Raw genomic sequence first — 18,948 nt, 5'->3', positions numbered from 1 at the left:
TGAAAGTATGTAGGAATATAATATATTCTTCAGATTTGAAATAAAGAGACGTAATTATAAACATAAAATCCAAAGTAATCTGAATAATCTAATATACTTATATACTATAGGCAGAAGTATGTTTTTAGAATTTTGCAAATAAGGTTTCTTGTACAGCATAAATAACTAACTTGTTCGCTAACAAATTAAATTATCCCGTAAGTTATGTCCTACTTTTTGGCTAAAATTTATCAGTTCTTAAATGAGGATGGCATTTAATCTTTCTCCAAAAGTATATCAGATACTCTCATTGAGGCAATCAAAAAGACTTGGCCAATCACAACATAGGTTATTTTGGTTAAGATTCTTTGGTTTAGGGTTCATTTATGTTTTCTTTTCAAACACTTATTTTTTTAAAAAATGAGTAATAGTCAATTTCTTATATTTAGAATTAGGGAAACTCTAGGACTTCTACCTGGCTAAGAGGCATCTGGTGAAGAGACAATTTGGACTTTAGAATAGCAAGTGATCACTAGTTAATTCTTGGGCTTATGCTCTTTTATTCTGTTTATAGATTCCTTAAGAGATAAAGCATGGCAGATATCTTTCTTTAATAAAGGGAGCTATTCCTGAAAAGAATTTCAAAAGGAAATAAAAAAGATACTTTTCCCAGTATGACCCAAAACTTATATTAAAATGAACCATATTTGTGAGAATCAAAAAATAAACTTCTCTTTAATCCTATTTGTTTTGTTTCAGTATTTTTGTAGCTCTCGTTTAATATTTTTAATACAGATGAATATAATGAATTCTACAGTATCGAGGTCAAATGTATACCCAGGAATTTTTAGGATACATACTTAAAACTCAAGGGTGGTGTTCATAAAAGTTGTCTTTAGCAGTCTTTAACACAAAACATATTATAATTAGATAAAATTACCTTCAAATGCTGCTTTTCTAAATCTGAAGTTTTGAGCTGTGTCTCTAAATCCTTTACCTTTTCCTTTAGTTGATCAGGATCTGCCAAAAAAGTTACAAAAATCAGATTCTGCTTTCCCCCACTCTGACAAAGGGCTTATTTTAGAGAGTAAGTAGAAAACTAAGAAACTAGAGCCTAGAAAATATGCATTTTATGGCTGAAACACTTTCCAGACTGAATACTGTAATCCTACCTCTATCCAGTATTGTAATTCCACAGCAGACCAAGAGGAAAGGCATGTGCTGGTTATCAGAAGTGTAGAATCGGGTTAATTTTTTACATGGAAGAAATTATTTTCAGAGAAAAATAAAGGGACAACAAAAGAATAAGTAGACTGTTAGGTAAGTGGCTACAACTATAACTGGCTAAATGTTCCTAGTCCCCAACAGTACTGGCTGTTCATGTAGGTCAGTACACCTTTACTGTGTAATTACTACGTGAAATACATGCCAGACAGGGTGGATAAAACAAAGACGAATAAATCCCAATACTATGGTCAGGCAACCCTGAGTTACTCAGAGCACAAGGGCTTTAATTTACTGGACCCTTAACTAACGCCCTTTGGAGTTAACATCTCTCCAATTTTATGAGAATGGATAAATGGGACTTTTTATTTAATTGCCATCTTTGCTAGAAACATTTTCTTTAAATTAAGCAACATATAATGTGTCCTGTCATATTTTGTAGTCACTGAAAGGTAAAACTTACAAGTAATGCTAAAGTTTGAGAAAATAATGGGCAGCAAGACACATTTTGATGAGTTAGACAGGATGGTTTCTATTCTATTAAGGTTCCCTTGATATGGTTCCCTAATTAGAAGTTGGCGACAAGAAATATTTTCCTCATCCTTTTCCTTTAGGAATAGTCACCAGAACCTATCTTCCTTTGGAAAGCAGAGCAAAATCATATTTTTCAAAACTTCGCTCACCTTTGTAGAAAGTGCTAATGATTTTTTTATAAATTTGGTTCTTAACCACTATAATGCTATATTGAGTTGACTGTCTTAGTCGAAGGGATGCTACATGTTACACAAATCAGTAAAAGTGATTATTATGTATTGCACTTTCTGAAAGTTAGCTTAATGGTATTTGATTGCATGATCAAAATGGCAAATTCTGTTTCAAAAGATTACACCAATTTATACCTGAACTACCATTGACATGTACATATACATATACTCGTATCTCCACACACAGTGTAATTTCATACAGCTTTTTCAATATTCTGCCATAGTCTTGTTGCTACTTTATTTAAATAGTGCTTTAGAATTGCCAAGACAGTCTGGTTTGATTTTGAACCTTAACAGTCTTTGATAGGTATCCTTAGTCTCCTTTAAATAGATGAGGAATACAGGGTTCTGAAATTTCCTCTCAGAAAACAGATTTAGAAAGAAAGTACTTGCTGAACATCAACAGCATCAACAGGTCTTTGGGAATGTACTAGTCTGGTACCCTGAGCTGGCTGCTGTAAGAGATACTGTTGAGAGATTTACATGACTGTTTTAGTCACCAAGAGGTAGGTAAGGCAGTTTCCGTGGTCAAAAGCAGGGACTAGGGGCGCCTGGGTGGCTCAGTGGGTTGGGCCGCTGCCTTCGGCTCAGGTCATGATCTCAGGTCCTGGGATCGAGTCCCGCATCGGGTTCTCTGCTCAGCGGGGAGCCTGCTTCCCTCTCTCTCTCTCTCTCTCTCTCTCTCTCTGACTGCTTCTCTGTCTGCTTGTGATCTCTCTCTGTCAAATAAATAAAATAAAAAATCTTTAAAAAAAAAAAAAAAGCAGGGACTAAGGAGGGGCTTTGGAGTTCCACAGATTGAGGTTTCATCCTACCTCTCTCACTTTGTAGCTGTTGTGACCTTGTTACTTAACCTCTTTAAGGTGAAGATCATAGGTAAAATGGAGACAATAGTACCCACCAGTGTTTTAATGGTTAATTACAAAATGCTGGGGGGGGGTGGTGGGGGGATACTATAAAATGCTTGTAAAGCACTTAGCATAGTGTCTGATACAACTCATACATGATAGCTTTAATACAAAGTGGCAACGAGAATACATCCTAGGATACTGAGAAAGGTATATGAAATAAAGATTGTTCAAGTATAAGTTGATATAGTCCTCTGGAATAGAATTTGTTATTTCCATCACACTATCAGATATAAATAACAAATGATTCTTGCTAACAGTGATGTTCTCAAAAGTCAACACGAGGGGCGCCTGGGTGGCTCAGTGGTTTAAGCCACTGCCTTCGGCTCAGGTCATGATCTCAGGGTCCTGGGATCGAGTCCCGCGTCTGGCTCTCTGCTCCGAGGGGAGCCTGGCTTCCCTCTCACTCTCTCTGCCTGCCTCTCTGCCTACTTGTGATCTCTCTCTGTCAAATAAATAAAATCTTAAAAAAAAAAAAAGTCAACACGAACAATGGATTTGTGAATACTGAACTATTCATTGGGAAAACATGTACATATACATGTACTCATATCTCCACACACAGTGTAATTTTAAATCCTGGAAACAATTCATCCTGGTAGATTCTATCCTTTGATGAAAGAGAAAACAAAGTTCAGTAGTGTCAAGTGACTCTCCCGAGGCCCCGCTCATAAGTGTCAGAGTTGGGATTTAAACCCAGTCCAACTGGCCCCAGAACCAGAGCTTCTCGCCCTGTGCTGCACTGCCCTGTCTTGTTTCCGTCCTCTGGTCATCTGTATGAGAGAGCTGAAATAATCCAAAGCCTCACTTTGTTGGATCTCATCTGGAAAAAGGTGAATCAGAACTTAAATTTTTCACTGCTGTTGTATCTGCAAAGGCACCAGGAGTACTTACTGGTTTTGGGGTTATAAGTAAATTTTAGTGAGTGGTTGAATTCACAAATACAGGCTGAAAATAATGAGGATCAGCTGTTAATTGTGTGTATATACATAATTCATATATATGTATACATATGCATACATATGCACATAGCAATGCAGTGATTAATTCTGAATGAAAGCATAGAGAGGATTAGACTGTTTTACTTTGTAAAAGGGAAAAAGAAAGTAGGTGAGTTTACTATATGTAGTTTTTAAGTTAATAATAAGAGGATGGGGTACCCGGATGGCTCAGTCGGTTAAGCATCTGACTTTAGCTCAGGTCATGATCCCAGATTCCTGGGAACACACCTGCAACAGGCTCCCCACTCAGCAGGGAGACGCTCTCTCTCTCTCTCTGCCCCTCCTCCTGCTCGTGCTCTCTGTCTCTCAAATAAATAAATAAAATCTGAAAAGATAATGTTCGGAGGGCTTAAAAGGGCCTATACTTAGAAACTAGAAGCCACAGACCTAGTTTTCTTTGCTTAGCCCTGTATCCTGATTAAATGTAACACCCATATGGAACATAAAAAGAAAAACACTTGAGTACCTGCTATTATAAACAACTCTGTTTTATGAAGGAAAGAGCTCTGGAAACATGCTATCAAGGATCTGAGTTTATAGAACACAATCATCAGACATCTGAATAAATAAAAAAGGCAAACCCTAATTCAAAAATGGGTTAGTTAACGCTAGAAGAATAAAATACTTCACCAGACACAGTGCTTTCAGCTCCACTTTGGTCTTTGTCAACTTCTAACTGATGAATTAATTCTGCTTTTTCTTTTTCCAGCTGACTATTAGCTAATCTAGAACACAATGATTATGTGTTAAAACAACAAAAAAACAGACATTGCTTCAATATATGGTTATTTCTTACGAACTTTGTAAATTGCTTAGAACTTACTGATAATTTATAAAGGTAAACGTTTATTCATTTACTCTCACTGTTGCAATGCTACCATTCTCAAACAGATCAGAAAATGAAAATTCTTCATGCTTCTTAAAAGTCTGACCAGAAAGTTTAAATTAGAAGCTTGAGACTTTTATTAGGATCTGGTTTACCCTTTTTTCAATATCTGTTATGTAAAAGAGTAATTGGGATTAAAAGGATGAAGTAAGACTGATAAGCTTGTTAGGCCACAAGATTAAAAAATCCTAATCTCTAGATGTAGCAAACTTGGCTATATTAATTTTTTTTTTTTAAATATAGCCTTATAAATAGACAATGTACCTTAGAATTTGAAGCTCCCGCTGAAGGCTTTGCTCTGTCTCAGCACCTTCAGGAACATGTTTGAGAATCTCAATCTTTGGGCACAATGAAAAGTTAGAAGATAAAGTCTGACATGGAAATATGTTTTATAAAGATGCATATTTTTAGTAAAGCATATTAAAAGCTGGGTTTTCAAAAGCATGTAAAATATGAGTACATGTCTGTCATGTTCTATTCACTATTCATTCCATAATTACTGAGTGCTGCATGCAGGCATTGTCCTAGGCACAGGGAATATAGTGATGGCAAAATCCCTCCCAGCATGTTCCTATGGTCCTTATATATTTAGAGGGAGGGGTGCAGGTGGGGGAAGACAAAGACAAATAGTAAGCTTGTGATGTAGTAACAGTGCCAGATGGAAGAAAGGGCTATCAAGAAAAATAACTCAGGGTAAGAGGATGGAGAATCATGGAAGGTGGTGGTATGGGGTTAAGGAAGGTCTGAGGAGTCTTTGTTTAAGCAGAGACATAGTGAGGCAATGAGCTATGAGAATATTTGGGTGGAGAGTATTCTAGACAAGGGAAATAAGTCCAAGATCTTAAAGCTTGAATGAGTTTGGCCTATTCAAAGGACTGAAAGAACATTCATGTGATTAGAATACTGTGAATGAGGGGAAAGTAAGGATGAGGCTAGAAAGGAAACCAAATGCCAGAATGTAGGTCCTTAAAGGCTATGAAAAGTACCTTAGAATTTTATTCTGGGGTAATGAGGAACCATTGGAACACTGACGCTGCTGTGATTTTTTTTTTTTTTTTTTTTTTTAATGCTTAGAAGGGTGACTCAGCAGCTATGTGGAGAATACATTCAGGGATAGGGAGAAGGTAAAACAAGGCAAGAGTGGAAGCAGGGAGACCAGTTAGGAAATCACTGCAACAGTTGAGGTGTGAGAGAATAGCTTAGACTAGACTGACAGTGTGGGAGGTGCTGAAACATCATCATATTTGGGATATATTTTGGAAATAGAATAGATCTGATGTGATTTAATAAAGACAATAGGGTAAGAAAGATAAAAGAACTGATAATCTAAAGGTTTGGGCTTAAACAAATGGTTGAATGGTGGTACCATTCACTTTGATGGGCCTTTTAGGGGAGGAATTATCAAGTGTTCACTTTTTATCTACATAAGACAATGCCAAAGAGTGGCGTGAAATTACTTGCCTGTTGCTCAAGGTCTTCCGTGTATTTCTTAGCTTTCTGTTCCCTCTCTGTCGCTTGTCTCACAAGCTGTTTAAGATCAGTAAGGCTTTGGGTTTTTTTGGCAATATCAGTCTCCAGTTCTTTCAACTTGGTTTCGTACATTCTAAAAGTGAAGGGAAAAAAATAGTGTCGACATGGAAAGTAATTTCTCTCATTGATTTAAAAGCCAATTCAAATTATTGCACTAAAAATAAGACTATCTTACACTGTTTCTTCTAGTCAAATCTAGTCAATGTCTACATATTTATGTAGCATTAGGTGGCAAGGGGTAAGTATCCCTAATTAACAGGCCAATTAAAATAGAAGATTTAGGTGTTACCAAGGTTATAAAGAAGGATGGAGCCTGAATTTGCCACTGTCAAAAAGTTTAAATTTAGTATCTTTTTCAGTAACAAAACAAAACAAAATAAAACAGTGTGATTCATCCATGAGAATATCAAAATTCTGTATTATTGGGTACTCTTATGTATTTAAAGATCACAAATTAAAGTATTTCATATATACATCATGTATACACACACAGAAGCATAACAAAAACACTACTGGGAGAAGAAAAAAATGTGGGGGCGCCTGGGTGGCTCAGTGGGTTAAAGCCTCTGCCTTCGGCTCAGGTCATGATCCCAGGGTCCTGGGATCGAGCCCCAGATTGGGCTCTCTGCTCAGTGGGGAGCCTGCTAACCCCCTCTCTCTGCCTGCCCTCTGCCTACTTGTGATTTCGCTTTCTCTCTGTCAAATAAATAAATAAATAAATAAAATCTTTTAAAAAAACTGTGTGAAAGCATGGGTGAAAAAAATCACGTATGACATAAAAATCTGAAGAGATTTGTAACCTTTAAAGAAATGACCAATAGTTCAAAAAAAACCCCAAAAACCCAGACTCCAAAAGAAACTTTTAAAACACGAAGTCAAAATTTTATAAGCAAATCATTCCACCTTAAAGGGAGACAATGCTTATAATATTCAAACTTCCCAGAGAAAAGAAAAAGAATGCTTTGGCAACAAAACTAGGTAAGGACAGTACCAGGAAGGGAAATTAGTATTTCAGTACATTCAGTTTTTGATAAATCTTGGAAGCTATGATTAGAAAGCATTGTTCTTAATCTGACACACTGTCCACCAAAGAGGTGACATATCAGAAGCTTACTCCTTCAATTCTCTGCTCAAAATGCCCCACCCAATCAGAGGGGCCTTCTCCAATCACCCCATATAAAATAGCTCCAGCATCCCCAGCCTGTCTTAACAGTCTGTATCCGGCCTGATAAAAACAGATGTCATTAGTTTGTTCCGTAAATAACAGAGCAACTGTAAAGATTTCAGCATGAGGAAGACCTAATGTGTCATGGGTCCCAAAGAGATTTCTAAACCACTTTAATGAGATGGGTATAGCCAGTGGCAGATCTTAGCAAGTTTTTTGTTTTGTTTTGTTTTTGGATTTAGGGAGCCTTGAGGCCAAGGAAGAAGAATAGGGATGATCATCTCCACAGATGAACAAACAAAACAAAACAAAAAACACTTGAGCTCACAGACAAGATGTAATTTACTTAAGGTCACAGTGAGACTTAAGTGTTTCTAAAGTCATGGAAACCAGCTGGCTCCATGGGAATGAGGCTAAGTAGGCCATTTAGAGATACACCTAACATGAAACAGAGAATCTGGCATGTAGCACAAACTGAGTAAATTATCTGCAGAGTAAATCTGAAGTAAATCAAAATCCTCTCTGAACCTACATGTGATTATAGAAGGAAATAAAAGACCAATCAAGCAGTCCACTGAGAGTTGCTGGTTGAGAGCCTCTGCTGGGGTCCAAGCAGACAAGAGAGACCCCTTTTCCCTGGTATTATCACATATCATTTCATTTAAGCCTCACAGTAGCTGTCCTGCAGAGTTAAGAGAGAGCTAGAGAAGGGAGCAGTGGACTCAGTACTCTCAGGATGGTGTTAGGAAAGGGACCAAGGACCTTTTTCTAGGACAGCCTGGCCACCTAGGCCACCTTCTAATCTGCCTGCATAGCCTTCCTCCTCAAACACGTACAGGGCAGGAGACCCACGTGGGACTTGCTACAGCCTGATGGTGCTAAGGCTTGCGTCCTAGTGGTGGTAGTGATGGTCACTACTGACCCACCCCTCAACGAGCCCATTCTAAAAAACAGGTAGACATCGAAGGGGAGACTGGAGATGCACAGACATAAAGAACTCTGTGAATATGCTAAGATAAAGAGGAGTTTGCCTTTAGAAATGGGGCCAGCAGATGTAAAGAACCCAGCTTCATACAGGATGACTTTAATGGGAAGACACAGATAGGATCTTAATAGTTTCTGGCTTCTATATTCCTTGAAGCAGCTGTTTAAGACTGGAAATGAGAATGGCACCAAAGCCTTTAAATGACTCACTGGAGTCATTATGAGCCCCGCGTGACAATAGTGGCGATAAACAGAGGAATGTTTACTAGTGAGTTTCTAACACTACTTTGACAGCTACAAAGTTTACCTGACAGGTAGGAATTGCACCTGTAGGAAAGGTTCACAGGACAGGAGAAAGTCTAGCGCCAGAAAGCAGAGGCCAGTGACACACTGAAGCTACCACTACATTCATCCGTCAGGGCTGTCTGAAGAATAAGCTGTGTACAAGAGAAGTCTAAAATCGGTGCCTGGGTGGCTCAGTCAGTTGGGCAACTGACTCTTGATTTTTGGCTTGGGTCATGATCTCGGGGTCAAGATCAAGGCCGGCATCAAGGCAAGGCTGACGCCACTCAGCGGAGAGTCTGCTTGGCATTCTCTCTTCCTCTGCCCCTCTTCCTGCTCATGTGTACTCTCTCTCTCTAAAACAAATACTCTTAAAAAAATATATAAACACCTGAAATTGCTGTAGAGCCCAGATCTAGTATGCCACAGGTTGTGACAAGACAGGCAAACTGTTCCTGGCTTATACTTGAGGTAGAAAATGAATGTAGGGGCGCCTGGGTGGCTCAGTGGGTTAAAGCCTCTGCTTTTGGCTCAGGTCATGATCCCAGTGTCCTGGGATCGAGCCCCGCATCAGGCTCTCTGCTCAGCAGGGAGCCTGCTTCCTCCTCTCTCTCTTTGCCTGCTGATCTGCCTACTGTGATCTCTGTCAAATAAATAAATAAAATCTTAAAAAAAGAAAAAGAAAAAGAAAATGAATGTAATACAGAAGCTGAATCACAGCTGGATAAAGCAGCACCCAGGAGAAGCTGGGCCCCATTGCGCCCGGCTCGTCGATGCCAGCTGCTTCCTGATGTCCGCCAGCTGTGACACCCTGAGCCAGCCCCAGCTCTGCTTTGTCCTCTGCACTGCCACCCAAACTAAATACATGAAGGAAAAAAACACTTTTCCTGTCCTAGCATCAGCAAAAAGTAGCATATTAAAGTAAACAACCAAACAGTTCATCAAGGAAAGAACTAAGTTAATCAGAGTAGTGTCATATTCTTTTAAGACAATGACAACATTAGAACCGATTAAACTTTGTGCAAGTTTTAAACTATTTGTTCTTACCTTGTGACAACAATTGATTTCCAGCTCTTGCTGTCAGCACCTTCAAGCTGTGGGCCTCTACTCTCCGCCAACTGTAATCTCTTACCAGTCTCTTCTAGTTGAACTGTCATCTTCTCATTTAATATCTCTAAATTATTCTTCGCTATCCGCAATTTTTCTGCAGCTTCAGTCTCCTACCATTAAAGACTAATTTAATTAGTACAGGATAACAATACTGTTCTCATAGATGCAATATATTCAAAATTACCACTACAAATTAGAAACAAAAGTAACCTGGCACTGTACAGGCTGATTAAAATTCCAACAAAAATCTAATGTTTTCTTTAAAATAGCAATATGATCCTAATGATTAGAACAACAGATCATGTAAGCAAGGTTAGAAGAATACATTGCAAGTATTTGACTCTAGTGGTTACTTTACATTTGTCATCTTTGTCATATTTACAAATAATGGGATAGTTTATGTCTTAATACACTTTGAAGATGTTTTGCTTTGACCAATACTTGAGAGATCTAGCTATGAGCATCAACTATGTGTAAGTATATGAACTATTTCCTCTATTAAACATCCATTCAAAGCACACTATACTCTGGACTCACGGTAGATTCTGATACTATTGTAACTAGTTTAAAAATCTCAATTTCAGTTTATTCACTGGATCATCCATATAAGCAACAACACCTACTTGTGGGGCAAGGAATGTATTTTGCAACTTAAATAGAAAGGAATTTTACTGTTTAACAAAACAATTTCACATATTCCTTACTTTACATCAATCATTGTTCTGAGCCATGTGCACAAATACTCGCAGCAGCTCTGTGAAACAGATATATTTTTACTCCCAAATTGATGAGGAAATTGAGGGATAGAGAGGGTTCAGTAGCTTGCTCTTATTTCCACAGCCATTAAGTAACAGAGCTAGGATCTGAATCCCAGATATGTGACTTCTACACTATACTGCCTCTTATTTTTTATTTTTAATGTACCTCATGGCGAAAGGATGGCGGCCATAAAAATAGAATTCCTACATCTCTTAACATCTACTCTAAATAGACACTCTCCAACTTCTTCATTCAGTTTTTCAAAGACATATTAGTTAATTAACATAAAAAGTAATTATTAATCAGTAATGAAAGCCATACTTTCTTAAGTTCTTTACGGAGCCTTTCATTTTCAGCAACAATCTTCTCTGTGCCTTTGGTCTTGGATTCATAGTGCATGCTTAACTGACGTCCAAGATGAACTTTAAGCTTTTCTAATTCAGCCTTGTAAAAAAAAAAAAGCCTTATCGAAACCAGGAAAACTCATAAAACTTAATTCAAAGCAGTTTTAGAGGCCATTGTTCATAGAATGAAAGCCTTCCCTTTCATACTAGTCATCTAGAGCAGAGGTTCCCAACATTGCCTACACAGTAGAATGAGCTGATGACTTAAAAATCACAATATCTGGGGTGCCTTGGTGGCTCAGTGGGTTAAGCCTCTGCCTTCAGCTCAGGTCATGATCTCAAGGTCCTGGGATCAAGCCCTGCATTGGGCTTTCTGCTCAGCGGGGAGCCTGCTTCCCTTCCTCTCTCTCTGCCTGCCTCTCTGCCTACTTGTGATCTCTCTCTCTCTGTCTCTCTCTGTCAAATAAATAAATAAATCTTAAAAAAAAATCACAATATCTATGGTAGGACCCACCCAAAAGATCAATGTCAGGACTGGGGGCTTATGTCTGTATATTTGAAAACAGACACTGGTAAGTATTAATGCTGCCAGAGTGAGAACTGTTGGTCTTGAAATAATAAAAAGTGGAGCTACTCTAATTATTCTCAACCTTGTCTCCAACAAGTTCTTCCACATGTATACAACTGCATCCATTAAAGCCATTTTATAGTAGGAGTATATTTAAAATCTTCCTTAAAAAATAAAAACAGTAAAAACATTCCATGCAAATGATCACATTTAAAAATTACCTTCAACTTTTCATTTTCCAGTTCAATATTAGCCATTTTTTCACTGGTCAGTATTCCTGATGCTTTCTTCAACTGTTCATTTTCCCTTTGGACTTTTTCAACTACTTTTTTCATTAAACCAATGGTTTTTTCTAGTTCTGGGATTGTCTTTCCACTTCTACCAGACTACAAAAGAATATATTAACTTTTTACCTAATCAAATATCTTAGAGTATATAATATAAAACACCAACAACATAACAGGCACAGTATCACACTCAGTGTTGATTCCTAACATTTGAAGCCAAAACCTGTATTCAATTCATCACTACAGTAACCTATGCAATAGGAATTACAATTCTTACTTAAAATACAAGCAAATCAAGACACAGAATTTGACACTCCTATTCATGCAGCTAGTAAGTAACAGCTCAAATACTCCAGCCATGATGTCTGTTCCAAATGAATAAACGTAAGAACCTAAATATTCTATTTAGCTAATGTTCTTTCCTATATAGCAGATTTTCTTTATATGAAAAAACCCACAAAAGTTGTGTCATTGAAGAGTTCATGAGCTACCAAATTTGAATTGCAGCATAATAGAAGTGATTTTCTCTAATACCCATTGATTAGAAATTCAGTTTCTGTCCAATATAAATACAAGAGACATCTGAAATGAAAAAACCTACTGTAGTTATCAATAGAGATGAGTCACCAATTAATAATTTTAACTGCCTAATGCTTTAAAATAAGGTTTTCAACAGTTGAGCAAAAGAATCTGCTTACTTTTTTTTTCTGCATTTTAGTCAGTATTCATACTATGCAATGAATAACCCTACAGTACATAATATATACTTTCATAATTAACTTGGAAAAGGTCAAATTAACATTTTTAATTATGAAATTAATGTTGCTGTCAGTGAGAGGTTTGTTATGAATACTTTTCTAATAATAAGTCAGTGTTTTCACCAAATCTGTCATATATTTCATATTATTACTTGAGTAAGTTTTTATTATCAATGGCTTCCATTGTGCCACTTGCTAACGAAATCATAGGGGCTTAAATCTTTGGTCGGGGCCTCAGAAGCAGCATTTATTCACTGTAAAAAGTGAGTACAAAATAACATGGGAAGAAAAATACAAGGATTAAAAAAAAAAAACTTGGGAAACATATGTATATGTATAAGTAAGAGTGTTATACTAAGAAGCTCCAAAGAAAAAATAAAAAATAGTTACAAAATGTTAGAATTGGACTAAGAGCAGCTAGTAGTTACCTTCATGAACAGAAGGATTCCTAGAACTTAAATGTTTTCAAGGGGTGAAGGGATATACAATGAAGAAAGATGATGTGGTATCCCAATTGAAATAAAATGCATGTAAGGTATAACAGATGATAAAATACACTGACTTGAAACACAAAGAAAAGCTTTGATGTTTTACATTGTAGATACAGCAGAATAAAAACCAAGACTACAGGGCCTAGTAGTAAAAGCATATCACTACTCTTAGGACATATACAAACTTGTTTTTTTATTACCAACTTTGCACTTCTGAAACCCAAACAAATATACGGTATGTTCTCACACACTCACCCCTCTAACACGACCAAGTTTCCGCTCAACTTCTGCTTTTTCTTTCTTAAGAAATTCACACATTTCCTTCAAATCCTTTACTTGACTCTGAAAAATTAAAGCAAACGTTTAACAGTTTAACACAGCTATAGTCTCTGAAAAGAGACTATAAAGGCAAATATTTCACATGAGCTATCAATCTCTTCAACTATATAGCTAAACTGAACAAGATGGTCTCCATAGCAATAAGGATTTTGAATTAAGACATATGTTAAATTAAAATTTAATACAAGGATATTTTACATACGAATTTCAGGAAATATTTTCCATATTACTGCCTTAATGTAGAGTTTAGAATTCTGCTTTTAACCATCCCATAAATTACATTTGTAGATCCTTAGACAGATGATAGAGAGAAACAGTATTGGTTCTAACAATGTAAAACTCAGAATGTTCTAGAAGCAGGACATAATTATATTATTACCAGTGAAATTAACAGATTGTCACTATTCTAGGTTAGAAAATAGAACTGAAAGAATTAGCCAGCCAGAAGAACAAATATTCCCATAAATAGGATTAGATTTGGAAAACCAAAGATAAACTTCTTATAAACACCAAAATAAAATTCCTAAAAGAGATAATTATCCTAATTGTTTTAAATGTAAAGACTTAATTTTTAAAAAATATCCTAATATTTTAAAGATTGATGATTGTTACTGAAATACAGCATCCACCCTCTTGCCTCAGGGCTTTGAACTTGCTATTTCTGTTGTCTAAAAACTCTTTTTCCGGTACCTATATGACCCACTTCCCTCATCTGTCCCCTAACTCTCTGCTAAAATATCATTTTATTAAGAAAGCCTTCCCCTATATCCTGTTTAAATAGCTATTCCATACTCCCAGATACACATACACACACACACACACATCTTTCATACCAATTGTGCTTTTTCTCCTTACTACTTAACATCAGCTGACACTCTATATGTTGACTTTTTACTTATTATCTACTTCCCCACTAGAATGTAAGTTCTACAACTGCAAGAAATTTTTTGATTACTGTTTCCTAGCACTTAGAAAAGTGCCTCACAATGAAGTAGGCTTTCAACAAATAATTGTTGCGTGAACAAATGTAGAAAGTGTAACACTACCATAATATTTTATGAATGTGAGTTTCTGACATCTTCATAAACTAATATGAAGACGGAACAAAAAGGCTTTCAGGCATTAGGTTTCCTCACTAGAGTAAAGAACATTAAATTTACCTTTAATCTTGGCAAATCTTTATTTGCTTGTTCAAGCTGAAATTTTAGTTCAATATTTTCAGATGACAACTTCAAATTTTCCTTCTGAAGCTCTTGTTCTTTTTGACAATGATCATTTGACTCTACCTCGGAAGTCTTCAGGAAAGTAAAGTTAGAAATATTTTTAAGTTTTAATAATAAAGTGGCATGAGACATAACAGGATAAGAAAATACTAGCTAAAAGGGAACATTTTTTTGAGGAAAAATATTGAAAGTTGGAGAGCTCTAGAAAAAAACTGCCCCAAATTAATAAGTTAGAACATAAAAATGGCAGGAGAAAACGTAATGCATTTTAATTAATACAGAAAGCAAAGTCAAGTATGTCTTAACATCCGCACACATAATGTCTCCATGCATACTCTCATAATGACTAAACTAATTTGTGCTAGTTTTCCCAGTCCAAAAGTATGGTTATTATTTGTTATGGATTATATTATGTCCTAAACCCTCCCCCACCCTCAAATTCGTATGTTGAAGTCCCAGCCCCAGTGCCTCAGAATGTGACCTTATTTGGATACAGGACCTTTTCAGAAGTACTCAAGTTATAGTCATTGGGGTGGGCCCTGACCTAGTAGGGGTGGTATCCTTATAAAGAAGGGAAATGTGGATACATAGGTATGCATAGAGACAATGTGAAGAGACAGGGAGAAAATGGCCATTTACAAGCCAAGGAGAAGGGCCTGGCATAGATTCTTCCTTCACAGGTTAAAGAAGTCATCAACCCTGCCAAGACCTTTTTTTTGGACTTCTGGCTTCCAGAACTGTGAGAATAAAATTTCTGTCAGGCCACGTAATTTGTGGTGCTTTGTTAAAATAGCCCTAGCAAACATACACAAACCTATAAAAAGAAATGCCATAATTTCTTCCTCCTTCTTAGGAAAGCTCTTTTTCATTCCTTGAGCAAAAGCAATTACTCCCTCCTCTGAAACCCCATTACACTATGTTTGCATTTCTCTTGGCACGAATTCACCTTGGGTTATTATTTATGTTCATTTTTACTTCTCGTTCTAAGCAACAAGTCATTCGAAAGGGAAATAAGTGCTTGATTACTTTTTTCTATACAGTGGGTAGAATACCACCTACCTCATAATGATTATTACGAGCATCATATGAAATAATTTTGTGCGAGCACTCAGCTTTAGTGTGTCCTCCCCCCATCCCTTTCTCTCTCTGCTGGTTTGATGGACTATCAAGTCAGTAACTCCACAGACATTATAGTTTAAAAAATACAGTATTATAAAAATACATCGATTATACATGGCTCTATACCATCTTTTTAATTAGCAGTAGGTTAAATACTTCACGTTCCGATACACTTACCCTTAAGTAATAAAAAGAAAAGTAAAAGAAATTGAAGACACTAAAAAACAGGATATAGAAGAGTAAAGAAATTCTAGGCTGTTGGGTTCTGACCTGAGTGCACAGAACACCGCACATATCCCCGTGTCTATTTGTTCAAAGTAACGTGCATGTATATGCACATATATGAGCACATATATGCAACAAGAAAAAGAAGACAGATGTGTTTGCTGGTGCCTGTACCATAGGAACATGTCTGTGCTTATTCTCTGTCAAATCACCCCAGTATACATTCTGATTCTGCTGCTGTTAGGTTAACACCAGGCAAACCATGCCACCTGCAAGGTCCTCGGTTCTTCCATCTTACAAATGAAGGCATAAGATTTTTTATTTTTAAGGCGTCTTCAGACACAGAAATCTGTAATGCCCTGTCCCTGAGCTCTTCTGTCCCCCTCACTTTGTCTCTTCTGTCTGTGGTAGTTGTTTAACAACTGATAAACACCTATCGGCACCACTGATAGACAGACATAAACTATACTAAGTATCACTCACAGAAGAGAGTACTTCTACCTTATCATCTCACATCAGGGTTTTTGGTTTTTCTGTTTGTTTTATTTTGTTTTGTTTTTAACATGGTTCTCTCTTCACTGAAACATGGTGGCAATTATTTAAGTACATATGGATCATTCTTCCCATTTCTCAAAAAACAAAATTGAAAGTATTAGTTGCAATTGTCCAAATGTCTGGAAAATAAATCCTAATGAAACTCTATTCTGTAAAAATAATATAAATAAAACTCTTACATATTGAATGTTATGAGATTTCCAGTTCTTGTACAGAAGAGGAATCCTGCTAAAAGGGATACACTGCTGGGGGCACCTGGGTGGCACTGTCGGCAAAGTGTCAGACCCTTGGTTTCAGCTCAGGTCATGATCTCAGGGTTGTTGAGACTGAGATCTGCTTTGCTCTGTGCTCAGCGCGGAGTCTAAGATTCACTTTCCCTCTGCCTCTGCCCCTCCCCACCGCATGCTTTCTCTCTCTAAAATAAATAAATCTTAAAACAAAAACAAAAGCAAAAACGGTTGGGGGATACACTGTTAGAAACCAAATTCTTAGTGGATGGGAGTTAAAGAAACACACAATGTATGTCTCAAACTTTTAATTATTTATTATCAAGTAAAAGAAAGTTATATGAACCTGGATAAAGAAATGAAACAAGAATTAAGTCACTTTCATCCATTTTCTCCTCACATTTAAATGTCTGTTTTTATTGGTGTTTTTAGGACTTGGGTGACTGGAATATATAGGTGGAAAGGACAAAGAAAAAAAAAAGAAAAATGCTATTTGATTTCAACCGGGGGCAAACATGTCTTAGCTTGTACTGCACTGTGAATGGAACAAAAAGTAGTGTGTCATAAGAGATCGTAAACTACAGAGTCAGACCTGTGTTTAGATCCTGGTTCTGGATCACTAGAGATGTTACTCATGCTCCAAGCTTCCCATGTAAAACAGAAATAATACTCTGCAAAGCGCTACAAAAATTAAACCTAGGCACAACACTGCAACACAGGCAAACTCCCTTCTTTCATTATAAAAAAGTATATGTCATAAACTATGTGGCAAAAAGATGACCAAAGAATGTCATACAGTATCGTAACATACTTTTACTGATCGTATTCACGGTAGTAAAAGTCTGTGATGAGACTTCAGAACAACCTGAATTAGAAATTTCTAAGGCAACATGAACACCTCTATAGGGCCAGATTTTTGTCACCCCATAATGTAATCTAATTCTTTTTAAATGAGTACTAGTGGTAAAACAGTGAGTACTAAAATGAATTGGGAAATACATAACCATTAATTTTTGAAGGAACGAGTCAAATATTAGAGCTTAAGACACATTTCTTAATATATATATTACATATAATATATATATCATTAACAATATAGTTAATATTCTTTACGAATCCTATACAATGTATTTCCATTTGTCCCACATGTGTATACCACTTGCTACAGGAAGCCTCTGCTAACACACACACACAGGACCAGCATGGACTCAAACCTGGGACACTTCGTTTCTTGGCCGGACTGGTCTGTCGGAGTCAGAGTTTGCCTGTGCACCCTCCTCAGCACACTGATTCAGTGCGGCCGCAACTGTGGCATGATCAGGGTCCTCTCTGGCGGATTCCTCTGGATCCCAGTGGTTGTTGTGACCCACAGCTTCAGCTACTTGTCCCTCTCCTTCGTCATTCTTGCCTAGCTCATTCTCTTCCTCGTTTTTATGTTTCTGTTTATTATTTTCACAACTGTCTTGATTAATTTTCTCCATTTCGGGATCTGGTTCATTTTCAAAATTGGACTTAACATCTGCCAACTTACCATTAGTTGACTTAAATGGACTTGACTTATGTTTTGGTCTTGTCTCAGATTTATTTAACTCCGTAGGCTCTACAATACCTTCTGCTGTGTGTTTTTCTTCATTACTGTGATCCTGTAGAATATCTTTAGGTACCTGATCATGTAAGTCGTCACTGGCATCTATTCCCTTCCCATTTTTAATTCTGAAAACTGTTACGGGTTTTTTTTTGTTCCTGTGTAAAGTGTTCTTTTTGTAAAAAGTATATTGCCTGTATTTATTAAAACTGGTAGCAAGGGTAGAAAGCGTAGTTGTGTCACAAAACAGATTCTGCTTGAAGCAGAAGAGAAGAAACGTGAAAAGAAGAAAGAACAAAAACATACATACCAATTGTTTTAAAGTAAGACACAAGAAACAATTCTGTATTAGTGACTTTTTATAAAGAAAACTAGAAATATACAACATGTCTGAATGGAAACAATGCTAAATAGACATATTTTTCAATTTACCCAATTGTATGTTCTTGCCGCAGCAAAACTCAAAATGATAACTTCATTTAAAACCACATTTGTAATAAAGTTTCATACAAAGCCTAAGAATCTTAAGTTTACTTCTGTAAGAAGGATTAAAGAAGTTCACATACATCACTACCTGGTAAAAATAAAAGTTGGATTTACTGCATTAATATTATAAAAGGAATCTAATATTCTGG

General features: G+C 36.7%; 1 protein-coding gene across 3 annotated transcripts in view; it reads right to left on the bottom strand.

Moving 5' to 3' along the window:
• Positions 1–18,948, bottom strand: part of CEP290 (centrosomal protein 290) — a 96,380-nt gene that overhangs the window by 785 nt on the left and 76,647 nt on the right. For all 3 annotated transcript variants that reach the window (XM_046013013.1, XM_046013012.1, XM_046013011.1), the window contains exons 44-52: positions 14,540–14,674; positions 13,296–13,382; positions 11,726–11,890; positions 10,914–11,036; positions 9,771–9,943; positions 6,224–6,365; positions 5,027–5,100; positions 4,507–4,601; positions 920–999 (exon numbers count right to left, since the gene is read on the bottom strand). In XM_046013013.1, coding sequence (XP_045868969.1) covers positions 920–999; positions 4,507–4,601; positions 5,027–5,100; positions 6,224–6,365; positions 9,771–9,943; positions 10,914–11,036; positions 11,726–11,890; positions 13,296–13,382; positions 14,540–14,674 — 1,074 coding nt within the window. The remainder of the gene's footprint in view (positions 1–919; positions 1,000–4,506; positions 4,602–5,026; positions 5,101–6,223; positions 6,366–9,770; positions 9,944–10,913; positions 11,037–11,725; positions 11,891–13,295; positions 13,383–14,539; positions 14,675–18,948) is intronic.

The sequence above is a fragment of the Meles meles genome, chromosome 7 (assembly GCF_922984935.1).
Source record: "Meles meles chromosome 7, mMelMel3.1 paternal haplotype, whole genome shotgun sequence".
Classification (NCBI taxonomy): Eukaryota; Metazoa; Chordata; class Mammalia; order Carnivora; family Mustelidae; genus Meles; species Meles meles.
This window is presented reverse-complemented; position numbering and strand designations above follow the sequence as displayed.